The following is a 26,060-nucleotide window of genomic DNA, read 5'->3' on the forward strand; positions in this document are numbered from 1 at the left end:
GTTACTTGTACAATTCGAAGCAAAACTTTTCAGACCCTCATCATTGTTAGATGGATTCAAATGGTTTTGTAAAAGATTCCGTAGAAAGAAGCTGATAAGAACAACAGCAAGATAACTAACACTATCGATGTTGTTAGAACAAATAAGTCACAGTCAATATTACTGCATCTTCTAGAAGATAGGGTATAGATTCAGGTCGCGTGATATAAATCATATTGTGAGTGACAGTCGTGCAGAAAACTTGGCACTGCCAAGTTCATTTTATTTATTGGAAAAATAGTGAAAAGCTCATACTATGAGCCGTAATCGTAGATATGAAGGTATAGAAAACTAAGGAAAACCGAAACAAATTCTAGTTTAAAAATTCGAATATAAAACTATATGTGATCGTAAAACTACATCAATTACGTGAGAACAATGAACTCAAGCCATTTCGTCGAAAATAGGAAAACAATTGAAGTATACCTACTACCGGTAAAAAATGTTCTTCCCATCAGCGAGATTGTTCACACGGTGTCATACGAAGCTTCAATAACATGCTCTTCTAGGCAAACGCGCGCGCATCAGAACGTCCAGCCGGAACGCAGCGTTTACGGATTGGCGATCAGTCGCCGAGGCTTATATAATTGCGGATATGAGCATTTCTGGTGTCGATATCGCAAATCTGTTGCGTTAGTTATTAGAAAAAAAAAACAACGACAGTCTTGTTGTATATTATTGCTTGGTACATCATCCAGATCCATTCTTCATGACGGTTTGGTGATTGTCCTTGTCAGGTCGTACTTTCAAAAAAAATATTGATAATGTTGAATCATTGTTTGAATTATTAAAGCGGGTAATTACACTGAAAATGACTCATTTGTTGAAAAAATTGTGTCTGCTTTGCTTTTTGAACCGTTCTATTGTTCGAGTTATTGGATATATCAATAGAAGTGGTTTTGATAGCATCAAAAATATTATTGGCGATTATTGTCTTCATTCAGAATTGAAAAAAAAGAGAACATTTGGCATTGTCTCCAGGTTAACTGTTTTATTTTATTGTTGTTTTATCACCTAATACACCATCCAGACCCCTCCATGGCGTAAGCGTTATAGTCCTTGTTGATTTATATTTCATACTTTCAAAACCTTTAGTGACGTTAAATCGTGAAATAATTCATTAAGGTGGATAATTATACAGACAACGACAGGCATGACATCAATTAATAGAATTGTGACGCGTGCTGTATGGCCTGTTCAATAGTCCCATAAATACCATACATCATGTCGCAAAATTCGAAACGCATTTTTGGATAGTGGCGTGCATTCGCATTTCGAAAATGCAACAATCATTGATGAACTTTGTGATCCATGCACTACAAATGTTCAAGGCTAAAAACAATGTATTGGGGATGCGTGCTAAGTTTATACTGAACGCATTCTGCGTAAACCTGACATAGATGAAGATTAAATGTAATAGGATATTCTCCTCAAAAAATCTTACAAAAAGCCACCGAGGTTGTACCCCGACCAGCCTAGATCGTGGAGGAGTAATAATGGAGTCTAAGGAGCTGAATATGAGTATAATCAATAAAATATTATGAATTTTCATCATTCCACCTTATCTAATTGAAACCAATCAAAGTAACAAAATAGCAAGAGCGGGGGCCTAGTGTGGTTGGTAACGTCTCCGCCAACCACGCTCGACGCCTGGGTTCGAATCCCACCGCCGACATAGGTGTCGATGGTTGTGAGGTGGCGTGATCCACTCACAACCAACCCAACTGGTCTAGATGCAATCCTAGCCGACACCGGGAGATTTTCTGAGGCGAAAAATCTCTGGGATCACGCCTTCCATCGCATGAGGAAGTAAAGCCGTTGGCGCCGGTCCGTTAATAAACGGGTCGTGAGTAAGGGTCCTGGGTGTGGAGTCGCCTCCCTGGGCGTTGGTGATTGGCCACAACAGAGGCGGAACTAGACCGACGGAAAATAAGCGAGAAAAAAAAAACAAAATAGCAAGTGCTTGAAGAAAATCGTTTCAAACTCTTATAGCAAATTTATTCATCTGCCCACTTTTCTCCTTCAGGAGCGGATCGCCTGAGAGCTGATCAAAAGAGCTAGTTCATCGGAAGAACCAGTTCTTCTGAGAGCGATCAAAAGATTTCGCTCTTCCCAAGAACCAACTCTTCTGATCAGCCCGCCAGCGGATCTCCTGCATCTATATAGATTCAGAAAATCAGTGAACCAGTTCTTTCGCTCTCTGCGTTCCACGGTTGCTATCCATTCGCATGCGTACTAGAGATGGTCGGGTTTGGCTTTTTTCGAACCCGTACCCGATCCGTTGCCGATTTTTTTTTGGTTGACACCCGAATCCGAGCCGAACCCGAAACTGTGAAACCCGAACCCTACCGAGCCCGAGATTTTTTTTGGGGGGTCGATTTTTTGTACCAATTTGAGGCTGCCCTGAAGCTTCGCCCCTCGAATGGTATTGAAATGTTAATGGTTTTTACTGTTTCATGAAATTAGACATCATTATCTTATAAAAATGCTTATTTGGTACAGTCGGGTTTCGGGTTTTCAGACCTAAACCCGACTTTTTCAAACCCGAACCCGAAATTTTTTTTCCCAGTCAACCCGAGCCCGACCCCTACCCGACACCTTTGAAATTGTTCAAACCCAAACCCGACGGGCACGGGTCGGGTTCGGGTTTCGGGTTTAAAAACCCGATACCCGACCATCTCTAATGCGTACTCGGCGTTAGCCAGTCCCTGTGCCTGTGGGTGAACTGTGGCAAGTTAATGTTTCCATGCTCTCGCGGCTGGTGGATGGGTTATGCATAGCATAGCAGATAGCCAGTGGCAACTGGTTGCTGGAAGTTCTATTGCAGTTTCGCGCGCAGTCAAAGAGGTGTTAAGTTTTTACATGGCTCTCGTTTGTAGTGTCTGATAATAAACTTTAGTCTGATCGGAAAAAAATAAGAACGAAGAGAGCCAGTGGGCGGTAAAAAAAGAACTAGTTCACATTAGCGAGCAAAACCGCTATGATCCGCTCAATGTAGTGAATCATTTTCCCACCTTATTTTAGCAGTGGCCAAATGGATGAAAGCAAACGCGCCGCGACAGATCCGGACAAAATTTTTAACATGCCCGCAAATGTTCACAATGCTGTACAGTCAGCCAGTTGGTTCGTCTGCTGTGCAACACTGCGACCGAATGAGTCGTCTGCTTGGGCGCACTACACTAAAAGCAGCTGCTGCTCTGCCGGCTGCGAGTCCAGCCAGTTTACAGTAAGAGTCAACCGTCCTCTTGCAGCAGTAATTGATTGTATAATGAAGACTGAATTTCTGCATGCTAGCTTTTACACGTGACTATTGAGTGTTGAACTTCCGGTAGGGGTGTCTATGGACTAAAGCGAGTAAAACAACAACATATTGCTTTGGTGTAAACGCGGTCTACGACCCGTGTGAGTTTAGCTGTTTGACACTGGTAGCGCGTTACTTATGTATAAGCGCATCGCAGTTTGGAGTAGATATTTTTATTTAGAAGCACCACTAGCACCGTTCATTTTCGCAATGAGTTAACTTCGCGCGCTACACTGTTTGGCTCAGTCACATACCACGGTGACACAACCCTTTCTTTCCTAACGCTAACGAGACGAGCAAAATGTTGTACGGGTCGGGCTCGATTATCCGGAGACTCGATTATCCAAATCCAAAACTCGACTATCCGGAATAATTTTATTTGCTGTTTGCTTTTAGTATTTATTTTGAAATTTTACCTTAACTCTCGCTAAACATGTGAAAAGGGCCCATGTGCCATATGTAAACAAGCCACAATTTCACGTTTTTCACTGAATACAAGCTTAATCTACCCGTACAAATAAGATTGTTTGATTAAGAGTAAATTCTTCTATCAATAAAGCTTATTGGTAAGGGCAAATTTCGCTTGTAATAATCAAAAAACGAGAAAATTTGACTTGTTTATATATGGCACATGGGTCCTTTTCACATGTTTGGCGAGAACCATCCCTTTCAGCACATTTGTTACCATTTCTGTACTTTTTGGCATGTTTGGGCCATGTCCGAGTTAAGTAAAACAGATCGGTGTAAAATTTTTGCATTCTTTTTTGTTTCCGTTATTTCAACAAACATTCCGGTAATATAACAAAAAAATATTTTACGTTTGTTAAAGGAAAAAATGTAAAAAAAATGGTGATTCGATTATACGGAGTAAAAAAAAATCGACACTTCGGATAATCAAGTCCGACCTGTGTTAGGAAACGCGAGTGAAACATGGCTAATGACAGATAAGTCACGAACGAGTCGAGCAGTTTCGCAGACGAGCTGCTCGTCCAAAATACAGCTGCCTCGCCATCTGTAATACTAAAATTGGTCAGCTGAGTAACTCGCCGTTCGCTTCGTCTTCTGTAATAGGCCCCTAACTAGATACGTGTCCGTGAGACGTAATTATACGTTAATTGTGTTCCGAGAAATCAATTTTATCATTGGTAAAAAAAGTGAAATTTTGACCGCTTTGAAGCACTTGTTCCGGAAGTCCGGTTGTACTGAAATTTTACATTGTTTTTTTTTTTAGAAGACAAAGCTTTGGATCCCTACTTCTGAACGAAGTTCAAAAAGTCGTATCGTCGCACATATGGGTATTTTGGGAGAACACTTGGGAACAATTATTAGTAGTTTTGTGGTCTTTAATATAAATACAATAATTGAAACATCAAAAATAGCAGTGATATATAACTTTTATTATACAGGGTGTAAGATTTCTTGTAGAGAATATTTCAGGGACTAATATAAAGCCACATTTGGTAAAAAAAAACTCTTCTAGGCATATCAGCGTTGTTAAGCAGGTATTAGACGAAGCAAATATTTGCTATTTTTTCATACAGCTTTAATTTTGTGCAAATAAAAATCGTACCAAAAATAGCAAATATTTGCTTCGTCTAATACCTGCTTTAGTCTCACTCATAAACAGTATGCAACACTTCAAGTGAGGTTCTCGTAGCTGCCGATTTCACACACTGGAGTATTCTCCATTCAAGCTATTTCTCGTTCTTTCTCGCTGTCTTCCTTGCTCGCATTCGCTCCCGAGATCATACGCACACATGCACGTCTACTCTTTTACTCGCGTGTTAACCTCTTCTCTCGAGCACAATAATACCAAGATGAATTACGATAGTTGCGGAGGGGCAAAAAAATATTTCAAGTAGGGTAACGGACTACTTCGGTAGCGGTTTGCTCCGACTGGTTTTGCATTATGTCAAATTCGTTTTCGCGGTGTAGTTACACTTTTCCGGACTACACTTTACAGATTGAAATAAAACATTTTCAGTGTAGTTGCATTGGTATGCGTAACAAGAGGGATAGCTGTCAATTTGTTTTGTTTTGATCATTATCGCCATCGTCATTTTGTCTCGTTTCCATTTCATATATCCATCTCGCAATTGTGCTTAAAAAAAATATACCTGACACTTTACCACGTGGAACGAAAACCAAAACAAACCAGTTTTGACACATACGTGTGAATGTGTTGGTAACTCCCTAGTGTACACTCTGCTTTTTTTGGGTGTAGTCCGGGTCAGAAAAAGTGTAGTCAGAGACAGAAAAAGTGTAGTCCGGAAAATGAAATAAAATATTTACGGTGTCAAAAGTGTAGTCCGAGTGTAGTTCACAGCGAAAACGAAAAAGACATTAGACTGCTATAAAAAACTTACCAAAGCAGTCCGATACCCAACACGTTCCGGAGTGCGATACTTTACAAATTCTTTCCCCACGTTTGGCTGTCGGCGCACGAAGCAAAACCGGGTAGATGAAGAAAGCATTTTCGTTTTCGAGGACGATTTTTTCAAGCACTCCTCCTAGTCGAGCAATTTTAGTCGAGTACTCCTACTCGCTAGCAGAAACTCGCGTACTCTTTTACAGTCGCTGAGTAGCAATACAAAAAAGTTTTTGCGTGTCGGTGCGTGCTTGCTGCTACTCAGGGGAATACACGAAGAAGAAAGAGTATCTCGAAAGTGTGTGTGCAGACTTTAGGAAGCGTAGCAACACTGACGTTAATCTACTCAGAATTATTCACTTTTTATGTTTTTTGAAAACTTTTTCTTAAAGTGGTTCTAACTCTTTAAGCAACTTGATTGCCTTTATCATAAAGCTGACAAAAAATTCTACTAGATGCAACCTTTACATGTCTATAATGATGTTAAATTAACATTTTGGAAGCCTAAGTATTTAAAAATAGTGTTATTTTAATTGTATTTTGACGTTTTCTCACGAAAGACGTAATTGATATTATTCTTTTTTTTTACAAATCCTAAGGTTTAATCAATTTAAATCATGAATACCGCTCTGCATTTCGTTTTTGACACCAACTCACTCTCTCTCTCTCTCTCTTTCCCTGCTTTAGTTTTGAGGAAATAACATTTACAATGCAGCATGGTTTGGGGAGAATTTGGGTTAGCAAGCATTTTTAAACAAAGATGATTGATGAAAATTGAGAAAATAAAAACTGTTTTCGTTAAAATTTTATATCTCGAGATTGGGTGATTTTCGAAATTGTCCAAGGAACATGATGAAACTATCAAATTTAGAATAAAATTGACTGCATTTGTCGGGAAATGCAAATATAGTTCACAAAAACACAAAAAAGAAAAAATTAGGTTTTGACAAAAAAAAATGCGTTATTCCAATCGACACCAAAAGCGGATTTTTTTCAAAGTGACTCCAAATGAATTATTCCCACAACTTTGAGTAAAATGTGTGATGGTCGATGCCGGAGCTGCCTACACCATCATGACGAAGGACCTGGGATACAAGCTGGGGAATGATGGCTATCCGCTGGTTGATACTATGTTAAGTTTTTTTTTATGTTTTATCAAACTCGATTTCTATCTCACGGTGCTCCCACAGACCGTTATTATAAGAAATGCACCAGAGAATCTGAGTACAACATTCGATTCGTTACGACGTTCAGAATCTCTGGTCAAAATTTCAAAATCATCGTACGGTACATTTTTTAGTAATCTGCCCATAAATGCATAACAGTCCCATGTGAGTTTTCATCACTTTTGAGATAAACCTTAGAAACTTCTTTACATTACGTGTGTTCTCGAAAATTTACAACAAAAGTTAGGTTTGTTGCTAAAATGATAAAAAAAACATTGATTTTGGTCAGTCCCACGTTACGAATAAACGCATAACAGGCTCAGAGCTAAAACCAATTGGCAGAAAATCATGGTAACTTTCATTAAAAGGCCAAATAAAGTGTACTGATCGGAACAACAATAACCTTATTGCATATAAAAGTATTCTGCACAAATATATTTACCTTGGATGAATGCTTATTTTAAATTTTTGTTTCTTTGATTGAATCCATAGGAAGGAAAAAAAGCTATGGTTTACCTGCGTCTACTGCGTTTTACTCAGTTGTAGGTTTTTGGCAGTGTGACTCTTATGCGTTTATGGGCAGTAATGCCCTTTCGAAGGTCGTAAAGTTCAAAAAAGTGATATTAAAACGACGAAATTCTCAATGTAAAGCACGCTTTTCAGCCACAATTTTATGAAACAACTTTCAAAATAGCTGTATTATAGCCAAGTATTATATTTCAAGATATTTACAATTGGTGAAAAGATTTATTTGAAAATCCCACAGTGCATAGTGGCCCAAATTCGAAAAATCGTGATCGTTCTAGATTTGACTATGAAAAATTGATTTTATGTACTCAATGTCTTCAACAAAATTGTTTCATAGTACAAGGCCTTACTTTTGGCGTTTCGGGTTTTTCGATCAATCCACCTAACAGTTAGATAAAAAAAATATTTTTTCTAATTTTCAATATATCGGATTGCTTCCTTCAGTAAAGTTGTGGAAAATTTTAAAAGAAAAATCACAAGAAGGTTGTATGCAAAGCCACGACCGCAAGGTTGAAGTAGAATACTTTTACAAGAAAGATAACCCGGCTGCTTGCGTGTCAGTCATTTTTTCTAGTAAATAAACGTTGACCGTTCATTGGCAGTATTGTAATTTCTTTTTGTCTGATATTTTGAATGAAGTTCATTGAATATTTTTAAATTTTGTGCAAATGAGAAGTTGAAGTGCTGCCGAATTGTAATATGCACATTTAATACGACATCATTAAACGGGAACGGAACAAAAGCTACGGTTATGCAGAACGCGAATGCTGGCGCGATGCGATTCGCCTTACCGTGGTGAAATGTACAGCTCTTCTTAAGGCGAAGTAGAGCTATACATTTCAACAGATTTCGTCTTGCCGAATCGCATCGCGCCGTTATTTGCGTTCTGCATGACCGTAGCCAAACACTAAGCGACGCAAATACGTAATAATAGTCAGAGTATGCATGTAGATGAAGATAATTAACTTTGGATTATAGCGCAAAACGAGAAAATATTAACTCTTCAAATATTCATTTTTGTTCTTCAAATTTCTATTGTTCAATTTAATATCCGATGAAATGTCTGTTTATTATCTGATGAAGTTCTTATATAGGCCAAATGAGGCATTCCCAATTTACTAGGTCCATAACTCTGCCGACCGTGCTTGGGAAAGCGCGGTATAACGACCAATCAGAGGTCGAATTTTGTGTTTTGACAAGGCTTAAGAGTTTTCAATAGTACAATAGTTCGAATGATAAAATTGCAATTTCATGCATTTGGTAGGAATCTTAGAAGATTTTCTAATCAATTGCTGCAAAAACGAAGGAAATCCATCGAAAACTAACCGATTTATTAGAATTTGAAATTTTTCTCACTTTTTTCAGTTTTAGATTTTCATTTCACATCCCTATGTAGCCGAACTTCCTGAGAGAAGTATTCTAATTCAAAATTAAATCTTCATTAATTCATTTGTTGTCCTTATAAGGACAATTGATCAATTTATCATAGGATGTAGTGTTTATCTTACATCTCTGTGTTACCTCGATAGTGAGAACTAAGGCGCACGGTCAACACAATGAGAAAGGTGTTTTCACATTGAAAACTAGACACGGCTTTACTGGAGGAAGTGTTGGCAAACGCATCTACCGCTAATACCACCGCTATCATACGAAAGCGCGTCGTTTCATGTGGGGAATATCAAGAACGAGAAATGACGCGCGTCTAAGCATTACCCGAACTGTTTCGCCGTGCTGCTCCCATTTACCTTTACATCGGCCTCAGGGAAGTACCGGCTGCATCTGCATCTACCGCTGAGGCTGTCACTATACTGCTATTGGTACCAAAAGCTATTAACTCTTCAAATAAGTGTGTTATTTGTTCTCAAAAGAACAATTGTTCAATTCAAAATCGGATTTACGCAATCGCATCTCTGTAATATTACCGACAATAATATTCTTCTGAACAAAATGATACAACTTTCCCATTAGGCCTCTGCCATAATAGACGCGAAAAGCGACGCGAACCGTTTCGCTCGGCTGTAGGTTAATGTACAGCCATCAGTAGAGCTGTGCATAAACCTACGGCCGAGCGAATCGGTTCGCGCCGCTTTTCGCGTCTACTATGGCAGAGGCCTTAGAGAAAGTTGCTGGCTGATGTATTCACTTCATGCAAGCCTGCTGCTGATGCTTCCCGCTACCACGCTGAAACAGCATTTTAGTGAAGGGAGTGTCGCTGCATCAGCTGACCCTGCTACTATCGATGCTGATATACCCGCTGCAACAGCGACGCTATGCATAGCCATGCCACAGTTGTGGCCGCTATACGCTGGCCCAACTGTTGAGCAACTGCAACGCTATCCGTAGCCATGCCACAGTTGTGGCCGCCATTGGTACCCGCTGTACCTACTTCTGCTGGCCCTGCTGCTATCGATGGTGAGATCCGCTGAAACTGCTACGCTTATTCGCAGCCTTTCCACAGTTGTGGCCGCTATCTGCTATCGATTGTACCCACTGCTCGCTCCCGCTGCTGCTAAAGGAGGACTGCTGTCGTCACTGTTCAGAACTATTATGAGCGGCTTCGACTAAAACAGGCTCTTATATAGGGATGAAAATAGGAATGAATTATTTTACGTACGTGGTGGAATGATATAACTTGAAAAATACGTGTGACTTCATTCCGGCTCAGAGCGATCATTTGATAAGCTCCACCTCTTTTTTCCGTTTCTAAAGTTTATCCTCAGTTTCGTAGCACGGATGCACAAAAATGATTTCTTGTCGAGCCGGACCGATAGCACTCTTATTGAAGCAACAAAATAACATGTTTTGTGTCTTGTTGTGCAGCTTGGTTGAAGAAAATGTTCCCGTCCCCGTGTCGCATGTAAGCAGATTATTGCGTTCAGTAGACAGTAGATAGTGTATCCAGCGAATAAACACCGATGGTGCTCTCACACACGCGACGGTTTTAACCCGTATCTTATTGCGGTTTGTAACATCAAGCGATTTCGTTTGCTCGCTGTTGCGTGTTGCATCATGTTGCAACTTGGCAGCTGGGAGACGACGAAATTCTGTTTACGCTGATTGATTGAATCGTCTTCATATTAGCTCTGCATAGTCGAACTGACTGCTTTTGTGAATGCGTTCTAACAGGGCAGTTTATTATTCGATGTCGGTTATGCTGATCGCAGCCTTTGCGCTGCCCCTACAGTGGGGGGTTTACTAAATAAAGTGAAAGTGAAAATTAGACAACTACAACAGAATTTGATTGCATCCCGCACAGAATGTCTGCTTGTGTTGATGCCAGAAAATTATTAACCTTCAATTATTTTTTTATTTGCCTTGAAAAAGCATGTTGCGGTTCAAAATCGGTTGCTAATTTCAACCTTTAAGCTGCCCTAACATTGGGGGAATTAAGATACACGGACAACATGCACTGTGGAAGCTATTTCACATTCAGTAAATTAGACGGGTGCGACAAATTTGAATTGCTAGAATGCAACACAGAATGCTTGCTTGCGTTGACAAAAATTATTAACTTTCAATGACTTGTTTATTTGCCTTCAAAAAGGCATTTTGATTTCCAAAATTGGATTTCCTGATGGCAATCTTCATGCTGCCCCAACACGGGGGGAATAATGGCTGTCTGGCGACACACGCTGAGAAAAACCGCGCTGCTCCTGAGACGTGGTGACCAACCACAGGGCTTGTGCTGCTGCTAAGGAAGGACGACTGCTGTTGTCGCTGTCTAGAACTATTATGAGCGGCTCCGGCTGAAACAGGCTCTTATATAGGCCAAATAGCATGTTTTCAATTGCAAGGTATATGATCCTGTCGACCGTGCTTGGGAAGCAAGCATATAACGACCAATCAGAGGTCGAATTTTTCGTTTTGACAAGGCTTGACTATTTTCAATAGTACAATAGTGTGAATAATAAAATTACAATTATCTTATTTTGGGAAGAATCTTAGAAGATTTTGCAATCTATTGCTGCAAGAACGAAGGAAATCCATCGAATTCTAACCGATTTATTAGCATTTGAAATTGGACATATTTTTCACTTTTTTCGATTTTAGATTTTCATTTCACATCACTATGTAGCCGAACTTCCTGAGAGAAGTATTCTACTTCAAAACAATTGCTGAATACTGCGATGTCCTATCTGTACGTTGAACACGACAAAATAGAGTTTTTTGTGGAACACCCCTCCTTAATAACAGTTTTTTTTCTATATTTTTTTCTGTGATTTTCAAAACAATAAATTGTGCAAAGTCTTGAGGAAAGCTTAGTTAAATGCATAAATTCTAAGAACATTTTGCATTGTTTTGACCGTTCAACCGAGGTTTATCTGTAACTCAAACGTTCTCCAGAATCAGAACAGAACAAATCTCAAGTTTTAAATCTAATCAGATACATCTGTGTCTTCAACCGTGTTTAATGCACCGCAACGGAACTACCACCTGGACAGAAACGTTCAATACTGCAGTACATAAACAACGGTTCGTAATGAAATGAGAATGAGAATTTTTCGCTCAATTGATACATAGCCTACCTACCTGGCCGTTGTCTGTCTACCTTTATCACTAGCAATTCATATAGGGCGCAACAAGTAGCATGGACTTTCGGGGAGAGAAAGGCCATACCAGGGCGAATTCGAAATGATGAGTATAACGATCTACGAGCAATCGAAAATAATTACATATTCTATTTTAACACAGTCGACACAAGTAAGAATTTTAGGCTCGTTTACGTTGGATAATTATTTTCAATAGTGACAATAGCAAGTCACATAAATTTACAAAAACAGCTGTTCGCTGCCTTCTTATGTACTGCACTTTTTAGGTATACGCGATATAACAAATTCTCAATTCCTCCAGCGTCGCCACGAGAAACTCGGGCTTTCGCGAGCGAGTCGCCCATTAGCCGCTATGGTAAACTTATTGAGAGAGTGAGCGAAAGGTGTTTCGTAAACAACTCAAGCATACAAAGCGAAAAAAATCTGAAAATATACAACGCAAAGCAAACAGATCCTTTGATTCATACAGCAAATCACAGAAAACGGGTGTTTGTTCAGATTTAATCCATCTGGAGGTTACCCTACGAAAATATCATCTTCCTAGTACAGTGTTGCACTGCTATGGATTCATTCCATTCCCATCGTTCGACGGAGAAAATGTGAAACGTGTCCAAACTGTCGGTCGTCATTAGAGTGCAATAAGTTCGCGAGAGTGCTTAGAATAATTCCAGTGTGAAGTTTCTTAGGGTCAGCTGATAGTGCACCAATTAACATTCAAGCATGACCCTTGGCGACCTGCAGTACGCAAGCTGACCGCAAAAGTGATTTCTGCAGTCTCTTTGTTTCTCGACAACACCCTGCGATCAGGAGCTGAGATAAGCCGAAACCAGCAGCCCACTTCATGCATCATCGAGCAGCATTTTGCCATACGGCGAGCGCATAGGGTGATTGTGAAAATAAAACAAAGATTGTGCCACTAATTCGACGACTGCAGCAATCACTTCCACATGCAAATCAACGTAACGTCTGTTACGTTAACAGCAAATTTGACCAGCCATAGGGGCGACATATCAATTTAGCACAAAAAATTAACAACGCACCACCGCTGACGGTGGAAAAGAAGTCGTGCAAAAATATTGGATACCCTTTCCTACCTCGGGGAAGTCGCTATGTTCAACTGTTGTGGCAGACGCTATGACTACCGCCCCATCGATCTTGCATTTCAACGTAATAATCCTAATTTTAGCATATAAATACATTTACATCACTCTTATAGGTTAAATGGATGCGATGGCACAGAAATTTAAAATTTTATGTTCTCTTGGGAAGACTATGTATGGCATGGCAAATTCGGCCTCTTTCTCGCGGGGGCGAAACCATATGGGTCATATTTAAATCAAAAATTGAGAAATAGAAAATACATTCGTGAAACTAGGTGATGCATTATAGGATTACAGTTGGTAGAAATAATATCCATGTATCAGGTTGATTGTGGTCCCCGTGGTTCTGTGGTTAGCAATGTCGGTCGGCTAGCTCTCCCACACGGTTGTGATATCGGGTTCGATTCCCGATCAGGTCGAGGAACTTTTCGAGCTGGAAATTTTCTCGACTAAGCACTGGGGCACGGTGTATCGTTGTACTTATTCTACAACATGCAAAATGTGCCGGATCGAGACCGCAGTAGCCCCCAGGCTAGCGTGCGATATTGTTGTTATGTTTTATCAGATTAATAAAATAAATGGTTTCCAACTTATGCGAAATCTTTCTAAAGCGTTTTCTCCGAAGTTCAAACACACAGCTTAGTCGCTGCAGTCTGCTTGATATAATTTTCATTATTTTTCTACATAAAACGAAAAAAACCTCAATAAGATTCCCATAAAATTTAAGAGCACTTTTTCCTTCGAAACATCAGTTTTAAGTGAGATAACAAACACGTTGGCCTATGTCAAAAAACGCAATTTGTTCTATTTTTTTTTTTTCAAATCACCTCTTCCAGCGAGCGGCTTCGGCATCCGCCACGTGCAGACGCTTCTACTTTTCTTCGGCCTTACTGTTGCGTATGCCCTGCGGGTTAACCTCTCGGTCGCCATCGTGGCGATGGTCGACAAAAATGCCGCCAACAAAGACTTCGAGGAATTCGACTGGGATCAAAAGACGCAATCGGTGATTCTGAGCAGCTTTTTCTGGGGCTACGTCGTCACGCAGATTCCAGCCGGCCAGATGGCACAGAGATTCGGGGCAAAGATTCTACTGCTTTTTTCGTTGGGAATTTGCTCCTCGCTGGCCGTTCTAACGCCAATATGTGCCAACATCGGGGGAAGCAAGGTAAGTTTTAAATATTAGATTAGATCAAGAGAGACCAACACTGTTTCCCTTTTTACAGCTGGTAGTAGGTCTTCGGATATTGCAGGGCCTTAGCCAGGGTTTTATTTTTCCATCAACGCACACTTTACTGTCCAAATGGGCACCGGTCTCAGAGCGGGGACGATTAGGAACATACTGCTACGCAGGAGCTCAGTTTGGTACAGTGATTATGTTGGCTATCAGCGGGGTTTTGGCATCCTCTTCCTTCGGTTGGCCTGGAATTTTCTACATATCAGGCGCCGCCGGACTTGTGTGGACCGTAATGTGGTTCTTCTTTGGTGGTAACTCTCCGGTGGAACATGGCACAATTTCCGCCGAGGAACGAGATTTTATTGAAAACTCGCTAGGAAATCAAGATCATAGCAAAAAAATTGTAACTCCATGGAAAGCGATATTTACGTCCGCACCAATGATTGCACTGATCATAACTCACAGCAGTCATAACTGGGGCTTCTGGACACTCTTGACCGAAATGCCAACCTACATGAAAAACGTTCTTGAGCTAGAGATCAAGAAAAACGCTCTACTTTCAAGTTTGCCCTATTTGGTGATGTGGATTCTCAGCTTGATTTTCAGTCCGATATCAGACTTTTTAATAAATCACCACTACCTGTCGCGGGTCGCCAGCCGAAAGGTTTTCAATTCCATCGGACTATGGATTCCAATGTGCGCCCTACTCGGACTGGCCTTCGTTCCCGCCGGACAAACTGATCTGGCTATTGGCCTGCTCACGGCGGCTGTTGGCATAAATGCGGCTACCTACTTGGGATTCCAGGTGAACCACATCGATTTGGCGCCCAATCATGCGGGTACCATGATGGGTATAACGAATTGTGCGGCAAATATCATGTCTATCATTGCACCGCTTATTGTTGGTCAGGTACTGGATGATGATGTAAGTTCGAAAACATATTTGAAATAGTTTGCTAAAGGCACCAGCTATTATCTAATTTTTAAATTGCAGAAAGATCCTGTCCAATGGCGAACCGTGTTCTACATTGCCGCGGGTGTATACTTCTTCGGAAATCTAGTATTTGTCCTACTGGGAAAAGCAGATATTCAATCCTGGAATGAATCCCATCCAAGCAAGAAAGATGGTGAGAGACATGAGTTCTACCAAGAAAAAAACATTTAAAATCGTTTCACTTGCAGATGATACCGAAGCTGCATTGCCAAATAACCGCGAACCAACCGAACGTCCCGTCAATGTCACGGATCAGTAAACAAGAGGAAAATGAATGCATTTCGATCATCATTCATAGAGTAAACCTATCACAAACAACACCCGGGATTGGATTGCCCGTTAACAGAACTGGAATACCGTTACTACCGAGGAAGAAAGTACTTAGTCTAGTCCAAAGACGTTTTGAAGAAGCTACAAAATTACGAAGCTCGTTTGAGGAAACATTTTCGAATGACATTTCAGCATATCTAACAAAAAGGATTAAACCCGAGTGCTCTTATTAATTGTGAAAAACAACATGTGCAGGAAGAAATTGTTTTCCATTGCACTTTGTACGCTAAAAACCGAAATGAATTAATAGATGAGAGGGCTGTTAGTCATTGTGTACAAAATACTTCCTAGAATTACAATACAAAAATATTTTTAATGAATATGTTATTTAGATCGTTATAAGATAATAAAAAACGAATATTTACAACTGCGTTTCATCATTTATTCGTGATTGTCTCTATAAAAGTTTCTTATTTATGCGCTTACCTGACTTTACGATAATGTAAATGAGATACATGCTACCAATCCAACTGATCACAATCGTGGCAGGAAGGATAAACTTGTAGGATGCACTATTACCAGTCGGAATAAGGACACTGATTACAGTCGGTACATTCTGCAAAGCAAAAACTTTTTAGAGTAGACGCCTCTTTTTAAACCCACAAGCTTACATTAAATTCTAACTCCTGCCAGTCACAGTGTTCGGCCTGATTTAGTTTGTCATAGTCATAGATTTGAGTGCTGCTTGAGCAAGGGTACCGGAAGATTCCCGATTTTTTCAACGGGTTTTTACTGCTGGTACTTCGACACTGTATGTATAGTGTCGGACTTTCGACTTGGATGCGTTCGAATCTGTAAAAAAATACAAATAGTTTATTTGTAGATTTTGATCCGAGTTCCCAAAAATCTTATAAAATTAAGCAGATAACTAAGTAATCCTATTAGTTAGAAATACTTCCACAGAATTTCATTGTAGTCGAAATTAAACTAAAGCGAATTCATGAAATATACTTACTTTTTCTCCGATGGGTCGTGATAGCGAAAATGAATCGGAAGCGTAATGTTAACCTCCCTGCGCATCGCTTCATAGAGATAGACCGAAAAAGGACTCGATTTGCTTGCCGGTTTTTCCACATCGACATAAAGTGGTACGTAACTATTTATCTAAAATTCAATACTTTAGACTGATGTGTACTATAAAGAAACAATTTGATTCAAACCTTTTTAAATTTTTTCATGTTTGTCAACTGATCAGTATCGACATAAATTGCTGAAGAGAAATGCTGCAACAGAAGCAGCTCACAAGACATCTTGCTGAACGCTCCAAATTTTAATGAGTAATGAATTTCCCTGAGGACATAATACATAATTTAGTGATCAAAGCTGTAACTTTTCTTTCAAATCGTTGAAATAATTACCTATGAAAGCCGCTGTTGTGAATGTTCATATAAAGAAACGAACTTATACAAGTCGCATCACGTATGGTAATTAAAATCACTACTAATATATAAGCATAAAACATTCTGTAAATTTAACATATAATTTCGAAGGAAAAACAATAAATTTTTGATAAAACATGAACTAGCTAAAAATTCTATTCAGAACCCGGGTTGTTTGTTTATATTACTTGTGATGACTTGTGCTGCCAAATCCGCTTCTAGACAATTGGATAACACACATCCTTTGAATTAGCTAGCTATAGACATGGTCTTCGTTTATTATTTGTTTAGAGAAATTCGTATTAGAGATGCAAAATAATAAGAATACTGTCAACATGTTAAAATATAACTTGACTACTTCCATCCTGATTAGAAACGAAATACTTAATTGCAAATGAAATGTTGGCAACTATTACGACAATATAAAAATCGTTACAATGATAGGTATCGAATAGTTTCCATCTCGCTACTTATGATGCATGGGCTCAAATCAAAATTGTTTGCAAACTTTTCATTCATATCGTGCACACCAGCAAACGCTTTGATGCACTTCAAGATTGTATTTGTGATTTTATTGCATTCACAGTTCATTGCCTGTTGTACAGTGTTGTAAGATGTACACAAAAACAATTTCATAAAAGTTCCCAAATAATGTTTAAAGTTAACGTGCGTGCGTTTACTTCACGTCCGATAGCTATTTTTATATTTCAAAAATATATTTTTCAATGAATACATCAAGCACTTTAATATTGCGGAATTTATATTGCAAATGAAAACCCTCAAAACCTGGCATCTCTGCTCGTGTGTTGCAGAAGCAGTGCAAGCCTCTTTTGATTGAAGAATGGATTGATTAATCACATCCTGAACGTACTGTCATTTTCTTTTCAATTAGTGTAGGGATAGTGGAAAAAAAACTTTTCTTCCATCAAAACTTATAGTGTTGTTACTTAAATCAGCGTATTCTGTGCCAATGTACTCCATTCCGCAATAGTGCAGTGTGCCCTCGTGTAAATGTTACCGAAAACTGCCAAAATGCCCGCGATCCGTGACAGTCACGTAGTGAAAATTGCGGTCGAGTTCGAAACCGGAATTCCGCAGCTTATTGAGTTCGACCAGAGGCAACCACTGGCTACGATTATCCAAAATTTGTGCTCTTTCTGGGTCATCCAGGATCCTGAAAGCTATGCGCTGCGGTTTACCGATGTAAACAATAACTACGTGACGGAGAAGAACCGACACGACGTGAAAAACGGGTCGGTGCTGAAAATGGTTCACTCGCCGTCCAAAACGGCTAGCGTAATCTTGGAAAAGCTACAGGGAGGAAAGAGCGAAGAAATGGTTAAAGTACTACAGGAGCTTCCAGGGCTTAGTGCGGACATTACATTCGCACTGGAGTTTATCAAGGAACAAGGACTCAATTTGATTATTGGCATTATAGAAGATCCCAACTGGAAAGATGGAGGAAACATTTTGAAATTCGCTTTGTCTGCGTTTGTTGAATTAATGGATCACGGAACAGTGTCATGGGATATTCTACAACCAGCGTTCATTTCTCGGAATATAGCGTTCATTAATGGAAATAGCAACAAAGAGATTGTGCAATCAGCTTTGGCTATTCTGGAAAACATTGTTCAGACTAGCAGCAAGTTTCCTTTAGTTGAAAAAGAAGTTACGTTGGAAGTATTGCTAAAGCTTTTACAGGATTCCCCGTCCACGGTGATCCAGCAGAACACTATTGCCCTAATAAATGCACTTTTCATCAAAGCGGATGATGTCAAGCGTAGAGCTATAGCAGCCACGTTCAGCTCAAAACAGTATCGTAGCATCATCAATAGTGTAATCACTACAAACATGGGTGCAGAAATATCTCACCAATTGTATGTTCTGCAAACACTTACTCTAGGACTACTGGAGCAACGTATAAAAACTCCAATTGACGTTCAAGATCAGGAAGCACAAGAAAAGGTTAAAGAGCTCCGCCGAATTGCTTTCGAAGCGGATGGTATCGAACCGATGCCGGATGTAACCGCTCGTCGTCAGCACGGGGGTTCATATTCCACGCACTACAAAAAACTTGGATTCAAATGTGACATTAACCCATCGCAAGATTTCTTAGAAACACCACCGGGAATACTGGCACTCGATTGTATGGTCTATTTTGCTCGTAATTATACACAAAATTACACGAAAGTTGTTCATGAGAATAGTTGCCGAGCGGACGAGCACGAATGTCCTTTTGGACGTACTAGCATCGAACTGGTTAAAGTTCTTTGTGACATTCTACGTATAGGTGAGTCTCCGTCGGAGCACGGACAGGAATTTCATCCGATGTTTTTCACTCATGATCATCCCTTTGAAGAATTTTTCTGCATTTGTATCGTGGTGCTGAACAAAACCTGGAAAGATATGCGTGCCACAACTGAAGACTTTGTAAAAGTATTCAGTGTGGTTCGCGAGCAAATTACCCGTAGCATCACGGGTCGACCTGCGTCTCTCGAAGATTTTAAAGCCAAAATACATACTTTTACATACAATACTATTACTACATTGCGGCAACAAGAACGAACTTCTCGTGAAGAGTGTGAATCGACTGCTTCGGCTATTGTCTCTTTGAAGGAAAAAATCACTCCAGAAATTATGTCGCTTATTAAAGAACAACGTTTAGGTTATTTGGTAGTGGGAACTCGTTTCTCCAAGTACAGCGGGGGAAAGCGTGAGCGGGACAAGTATTGGTACGCCCGTCTTTCGCCGAACCATAAAGTTATCCACTACGGCGACTGTGATGAGAAAACTGTTCCAACGCTGGAGGAGCTGAACAACAAGCTACCCGTGATCGACATCCGTCAGATACTGGTTGGTAAGGAATGTCCACATATGAAGGAAATGCGAGCCAAGAAGTCTACTTTCCCGCTTGGGTTTTCGCTGGTCACCGAATCCAGTGACCAGCAAACGTTAGATTTTGTCGCTCCAGATGAAGCAACGTTTAATTATTGGACCGATGGAATCAACGCTTTGCTCGGACAGCCGATGGTCAGCAAGCAGAAGGATGACGATTTTGAGACTCTGCTTTCGATGGAGATCAAACTGCGTCTGCTGGATACGGAAGGTGTGGATATTAGTAAGGATCCACCACCGATTCCGCCGGAGCCAGAAAACTATGATTTCTGCTTCGATAGTTAGGAAAATAAACTAGGAACGATGTTTGCTGCTGTGCTTCGAGTAAGGTGTTTATAAACTCGGATGAAACCAAAGTATAATTCCTCATGTTTTTCGTTTTCAATGCTTTCCAAATGATACAAACACAGATAAAAATATTCGCGTTCCACTATTGTAGAAACTATAATCCCCAGCATAAAATTGGATCCCTAAAAGGTATTGTAATTCATTTTAAACAGTTCGAGTGGGATAGGTTTGTGATACCACCTGAAAATTAAATGAAAAATGTCCCCATTATATAGATTTTGAAAAACTTTTATTATTCCAAGCTGCTCTACGCGGAAAAAAATTGCTTGTGTGTGATTTATGCTTATTTTAATTATATTATTGTGCTAACGATTAACCGCTTCGGTCTGTTTGTATTGAATTTTTTCGTAAAAATAATGTTTTTGAGGTAGCGAATACGAAGAACCTATGATAGATAGTTGAAATATCAGTTGTCGTTTAAACATCGTAAATCTATCAATTTGAAAGAGATTAGCACAAAATCGCCTAACGCGTAACAAGTTTTATTCAAATTAATATATTTTCTGTGCAATCTGCTAAATCGATCAACACCGGTCACGTTAGTTTATATAAGTTTCATTTGTTTTTTTTTTTTTTTGTTTAACTAAACCAAAAAGCTACTTCTCTATGTGTTTAACTAACGTTTTATTATAATGTAAATGGTGTACGAAAAATCAAGTATTTATACGTAAAAAAACGCAACAATGAATTCTAACAACACATTCACAGTGTGAGAAACATAAAAGTTTACTTACACGAATATTTTTTTCTTATTCTTTTTTTTCGTTAGAAAATAAAAAAACAAGTAAATTGAATACGTATTCGTATTAGAAACATTACAATTAAGCATTCTATGGGATACAATAAAATCTCAGTGTACACCGTGACATTCTACAGAATACGCAATAAACTATTTCATAACCAACAAAGACTTTAACGATCATTCAAACGCGAGTTTGAAATCAACTCAAACTTCGTAACAGCGTCGTATGTTTTTTTCCTAGATATTATTTTCGTGTTTAGTAAGCACTCTCAAGCGTAAGCCCCTGTTGCAGCAGTGATGGAAAGCTCTAGAATTGGATTTGCGAGTTCTATTTGCATGCCATGCCAATGCGCAAGTTTAACTGCTGGTTATCCGTTTCCTTTTCACGCTTGAGTTTGGTAATTTTCAAAGATTCTCATCCAGCATGATGTCCTGCTCGTCCTGGCGGTCCGGAAGGCAAACGAAGAATTCAAACAAGTTCAAAACCGGTCCACGTGAGAATGGGTTCTGATAGCGACCACGCTTGTCACGTAGATACGGGTAGCGCTTATAGTTGAACATTTCGTTAGTCGTAAGATTCATGCAAGCGTGGAGGATCTGAAAACAAGTACAACACGTTGTAGAAAATCCCATATTCAATAAACAATTTGTTTGAAGATGTCTGATTATATCAACTCTACTTACCGAGGTACATGTAAGAATCCAACCCAACCCGCAGAACACGAAAGCCTCCACCAATCCAAGTACATATAACAGACTGAATCCTTCAATCATTACACAATAACACGCGAAGTAGATCGTGAATGAACAGTTGATCGCGATGCTCAATACAAATAGTAAAAACCACATGCGGTTACGAAGTCCCACGCAGTTATAGATGAATGGACAGTGATGATCGAAGTAGGAAACACAGCGATTGCAAATTCGGCAATGCTTGGCACGTAGCGGCCGTAGACACCGACAGCTGTGACAAAGTCTAGACAAAATCACGTTACGCTTTTTCCACTTATCGAAGTAAGGAATCTGCTTGATTGCTCTATAATATGTGTCCGAATTCAATGGGATGTAGCCAGGGTCTCGCCGGTTCGCAATAATCCAGCTGATCCACATCACTGCATTCCAGTAGATGAAACAGTAGTGCGAGCGTCTCAGAATGTTCCATGTTATTGGAATACACTATAATAGGTAAAATTGGTTTAAACAATACTCGGGAACGTAGGTACCTTTTGAAAATTACCCTAATCATGTACATTGGATAGCCCCAAAGCAGCACTGAGAAGAGAAACAGAATCAATGGTCCCTTCGAGGCACCTCCACCTCCGAAAAGTAAACTCCATATCTCCGAAACCGGCGGCATCCACCTGGATTTCCTCTTTTTCAACTCATTATGTAGCAGCTTTACAACTTCGTTGTTACGATGACTCTGAGCCAACATAAGAGGAGTTTTGCCATTTTTATCCCTAGGCTCGAGTTCGAGGTTTCGTTTCTCGCACAAAAGTTTAACGCACTGTAAATTACCCGATAGACATGCCAAGTGAAGAGGTGTTGAACCGAAATTATCTGTCTTCTGCAAATCGACACCGGAGTACATCAACAATCGAATCAAATCTGCATGGCCTTTGTAAGCAGCCCAGTGCAAAGCGGTATCACCATTGATGTCCGTTAGATGATTTTGGGCTCCCATCCCTAACAAATACGCAGCCGTTGCGGTTCTTCCGTACATGCATGCTGTCATCAAAGGAGTTAATCCTTTGAAATCAGCAGCGTTTACAGCCACTCCAGCTTGCAATAGAACCTGCACTACCGCAGCATGACCCTTGCGACAGGCCCAATGAATAGGACGTGGACCTTGTGTCCCCAAACATGGCAAATCAACTGGTGCATTGCGTTCCACCAAGTAACGCATCATCTCCACGTTTCCATCCAGTGCACCCCAATGTGCCGGAGTATAGCCATGTTTGTCACGTGCACTAAGAGCTTCTGGTCCTACTTTTTCCACGAGGTTTTCAACTTCAGATAGCTCGCTAGAGAATCGATAGTAATCAATGAGTTTCAACGAAGTTTGTAAAACAATCAAAAACTCACCCCGCCTTGATAACATCGAAGATATCATCGACGCTACTCTGGATCAGTATTTCGGTGCTATCGGAACGTGCCAACAGATTGCTATCACGCTCCTGAGTTGGCGTCTTCTCGTCTTCGGTGTGCGGATGTTCATCGTTTTCCTCCGTCACCATGTTGCATGATGCCGTCAGAGGTAGTGCCCACACGAGCGTGCGAGCACTACCGGGACTCGGATGCACTCGGGACTGCGTTTTGATACCGTTATCGAGCGCCACTTTATTGAGAAGGAACGGTTTCGGCCAAAGTATTTGGCTTTGCTGGATCGGATGGAGTTTGTAACAATCTACAGAAGCCGTATTTGGCCTTTTCACACTAGTGATGCTAAGAACTAAATTAAACGTTTCATAATTAAGTACCTATTCAATCTGGAATATGTATATTACTCGGAATAATTACCAATTTCTTTGACTGCCTTCGAAACTCCAAACTTGCTTCCACAAATTTTCCAAAATATTGATTTTGCAAAGAGTCATAGAATTGTGACAATAGAAGGACTTGCGCATTAGTTACCTTTTGGGAATAAATTAATATGCTCCAGCTTGTCAATATGCATGCTTTTACTTGTTGAGGTAGATCAGTTTCATTCATAAACACTTGTTTCATTCATTGCCAAAGCGAACAGCTGTTCTTCCCATCTCAAGGAAGACTTTTTTCAAATATCGAAAAGAATAGTTAGAATCAAAGAGATTAAGTAAGTTTAATTAGTTTATGGAAATATCAGTTACTGTTCATCAGAATATATCTAACGACTGTTATCAGGATGCTGATTTAGTAGGTATAATATTTATTTAATAACAGTCGTTAAAGAATATCAAGAACAGTAGAGGTTTCAAGTTGCTGCCCAGAGGAACACCCGAATAGTTGGTACTGAGACGGAAAACAGTAAAATATTTAGAAAAAAGTCTAATCTATTATTGATTATTGAGTTGGAATTACGCTATAATCAGTGGTGGGCACCGCTAACCGAAAATTTAGCGACGCTAATCGCTAAGCCGCTAACCGGAAAATTTAGCTCGATAATCGCTAAACGCTAAACCCAAATTAGGGGAACTTTCGCTAATCGCTAACTTTTTAATAAGTAAATTGTCATATCGCTATATTCATTGCTCGTGTTTTGTAAGATTTGGACCACTTTGATCTTTTTTGGTAAAACAAACGAAAACAATTACTTTTTGAAAGCTATTTACAATGAGAGGTTCACAAAACGGTATTCATACTTGATTTTGTAAAAACAAGAATAACAAAAGTTATTTAGCTTGCATTAAAAAAAGATAGTCTTAAGCAGGTATTAGACGAAGCAAATATTTGCTATTTTTGGTACGATTTTCATTTGCACAAAATAAAATCTGTATTGAAAAATAGCAAATATTTGCTTCGTCTAATACCTGCTGTAGGAATGTTTTCATAAAAATTCAATTATTATCTGAATCGAAAAAGTAGAACCAAAGTTAATTTCAAGCGCATTGCAATTTACAAAAGTTCTTGGTGTGCCGAAAATTCAATCTAGACCTTGAGCTTGCTTTTCAAAATGCTCCTGTGGCTTGTACGATAACTGGAACTCCATTCAAGGGTAAAAAGACGGACAAAAGTAACTTTGGCAGTAAAGTATGTTCATATTTCGAAGCAATTTACGTAGGTACGCCATCAGCAATTCTCAGCTTTTCTAAATATTTCTATTGTCGCTTCTTTACAAAATTTAGCGAATTAGCGATTAGCGTTTCGAAGGCCAAAATTTTAGCGACGCTAACAGTTTCGCTAACCAGCTAAAAAATTTGCGAAATCGCTAAACCGCTAACTGAATTTTAGCGTCGCTAATTAGCGAATTAGCGGAATGGTGCCCACCACTGGCTATAATAACATGGCCTGATTACAAAGTTTCTCCAATTCACTCGGTTATTGGCTGCCGCTTTCCAATCTCTGGGACACCGTGTACTCCTCACCAGATCTCGCTCCACCTAGTCTACCTATCTTACTCGCTGCGCCCCGGGTCGTATTTTTCTACCGGATTCGAGGCAAACACCATCTTTGCAGGATAGTTGTCAGGTTTTCTTGCAACGTGCCCTGCCCAGCGTATCCGTTCAGCTTTTGCCACCTTTTGAATACTGGGTTCGCTGTAGATTTGCGCGAGCTCATGGTCCATCATCCGCCTCCATATCCGTCCGATCCTTCTACACCAAAGATCGTCCTTAGAACCCGTCGTTCGAAAACTCCCAGCACTCACATGTCCTCCTCGAGCATTGTCCACGTTTCATACCCATAGAGCACAACCGGTTTTATGAGCGTTTTGTACAGGTTACACTTCGTACGGAGGCTTAGTCTGTTCGACCGCGATTGGGTTGTTTAGCTATTCACGGATTTCCGATTTTTATATATCATCTGGAAGAGTGTAATTTTCTAAGTAACACATGATTTTTTTAAGCTTTATATCACTATCCTTCGATTTTTAAATGAAGAATAAAAATTCGCTCTAAATCGCTACAATGACAGTTGGTATGGAGAACTGTCATTGTAGCGATTTCGAGCAGCTTTCGAGCAGTTTTAAATCGTGATGTAAAAAGCGAAGGACAACGATAGAAAAATTTTTTAAATCACGTTTTACTTAGAAAATGCAGATCTTTCAGATGATATAGAAAACTGATATAGCTAAACAACCCAATTGCTTGTGGAGCCCATAGTAGGCACGACTTCCGCTGATAATACGTCTCCGGATCTCACGGCTGGTATCATTATCCTCAGTTACCAGTGAGCCAAGATAGACAAACTCGTCGACTACCTCGAACTCATCGCTGTCAATCGTAATGCTACCGCCTAGGCGCTGTCGGTCGGCTTCGGTCACAGTCACAGTTGTTTTCCCGACATGTCATCAGCAAAACAAAAGAATCGGGTTATTTAGCTATATCAGTTTTTTGAATCATCTGAAAGAGCTGCATTTTCTAAGCAAAACTTGATTTTCAAAAATTGGCTATCATTGTCCTTCAATTTTTAAATCACTACTCAAAACCGCTCGAAACCGCTACAATGA

The 26,060-nt window shown here is 39.8% G+C and overlaps 4 protein-coding genes across 6 annotated transcripts in view; 2 read left to right on the forward strand and 2 right to left on the reverse strand.

Moving 5' to 3' along the window:
• The window catches only part of LOC129730472 (putative inorganic phosphate cotransporter), a 41,128-nt gene extending 25,211 nt beyond the window's left edge, over positions 1-15,917 (forward strand). Inside the window, exons 1-5 of one of the 3 annotated variants that reach the window (XM_055689818.1) lie at positions 179-320; positions 13,889-14,217; positions 14,276-15,151; positions 15,221-15,353; positions 15,409-15,917. In XM_055689818.1, the coding sequence (XP_055545793.1) occupies positions 296-320; positions 13,889-14,217; positions 14,276-15,151; positions 15,221-15,353; positions 15,409-15,479 (1,434 nt within the window). In that variant the 5' untranslated portion in view covers positions 179-295 and the 3' untranslated portion in view covers positions 15,480-15,917. Of the gene's footprint in view, positions 1-178; positions 321-12,357; positions 13,120-13,888; positions 14,218-14,275; positions 15,152-15,220; positions 15,354-15,408 lie in introns of those variants that run through there. The other 2 variants (XM_055689817.1, XM_055689816.1) reach the window with 2 other exon arrangements.
• LOC129730473 (phosphatidylinositol-glycan biosynthesis class X protein) lies at positions 15,903-17,295 on the reverse strand. The gene is made up of 5 exons (XM_055689819.1): positions 16,909-17,295; positions 16,711-16,840; positions 16,506-16,654; positions 16,162-16,342; positions 15,903-16,106 (listed from the first exon to the last, which is right to left on the reverse strand). Exons 1-5 carry the CDS (start codon positions 17,010-17,012, stop codon positions 15,948-15,950), a joined length of 723 nt encoding a protein of 240 aa, XP_055545794.1. The 5' UTR covers positions 17,013-17,295; the 3' UTR covers positions 15,903-15,947.
• A 442-nt stretch (positions 17,296-17,737) lies between these two features.
• On the forward strand, positions 17,738-21,080 carry LOC129730108 (engulfment and cell motility protein 1). The gene has a single exon (XM_055689165.1). The coding sequence runs from the start codon at positions 17,941-17,943 to the stop codon at positions 20,107-20,109; it is 2,169 nt and encodes a 722-aa protein (XP_055545140.1). The 5' UTR covers positions 17,738-17,940; the 3' UTR covers positions 20,110-21,080.
• LOC129730109 (uncharacterized) lies at positions 20,726-23,563 on the reverse strand. Its single transcript, XM_055689166.1, has 5 exons — positions 23,435-23,563; positions 23,000-23,366; positions 22,152-22,938; positions 21,599-22,090; positions 20,726-21,511 (listed from the first exon to the last, which is right to left on the reverse strand). The coding sequence occupies exons 2-5, from the start codon at positions 23,149-23,151 to the stop codon at positions 21,320-21,322; spliced, it is 1,623 nt and encodes a 540-aa protein (XP_055545141.1). The 5' UTR covers positions 23,152-23,366; positions 23,435-23,563; the 3' UTR covers positions 20,726-21,319.
• Positions 23,564-26,060: the final 2,497 nt, after the last annotated feature.

The sequence above is a fragment of the Wyeomyia smithii genome, chromosome 3, assembly GCF_029784165.1.
Source record: "Wyeomyia smithii strain HCP4-BCI-WySm-NY-G18 chromosome 3, ASM2978416v1, whole genome shotgun sequence".
NCBI lineage: Eukaryota > Metazoa > Arthropoda > Insecta > Diptera > Culicidae > Wyeomyia > Wyeomyia smithii.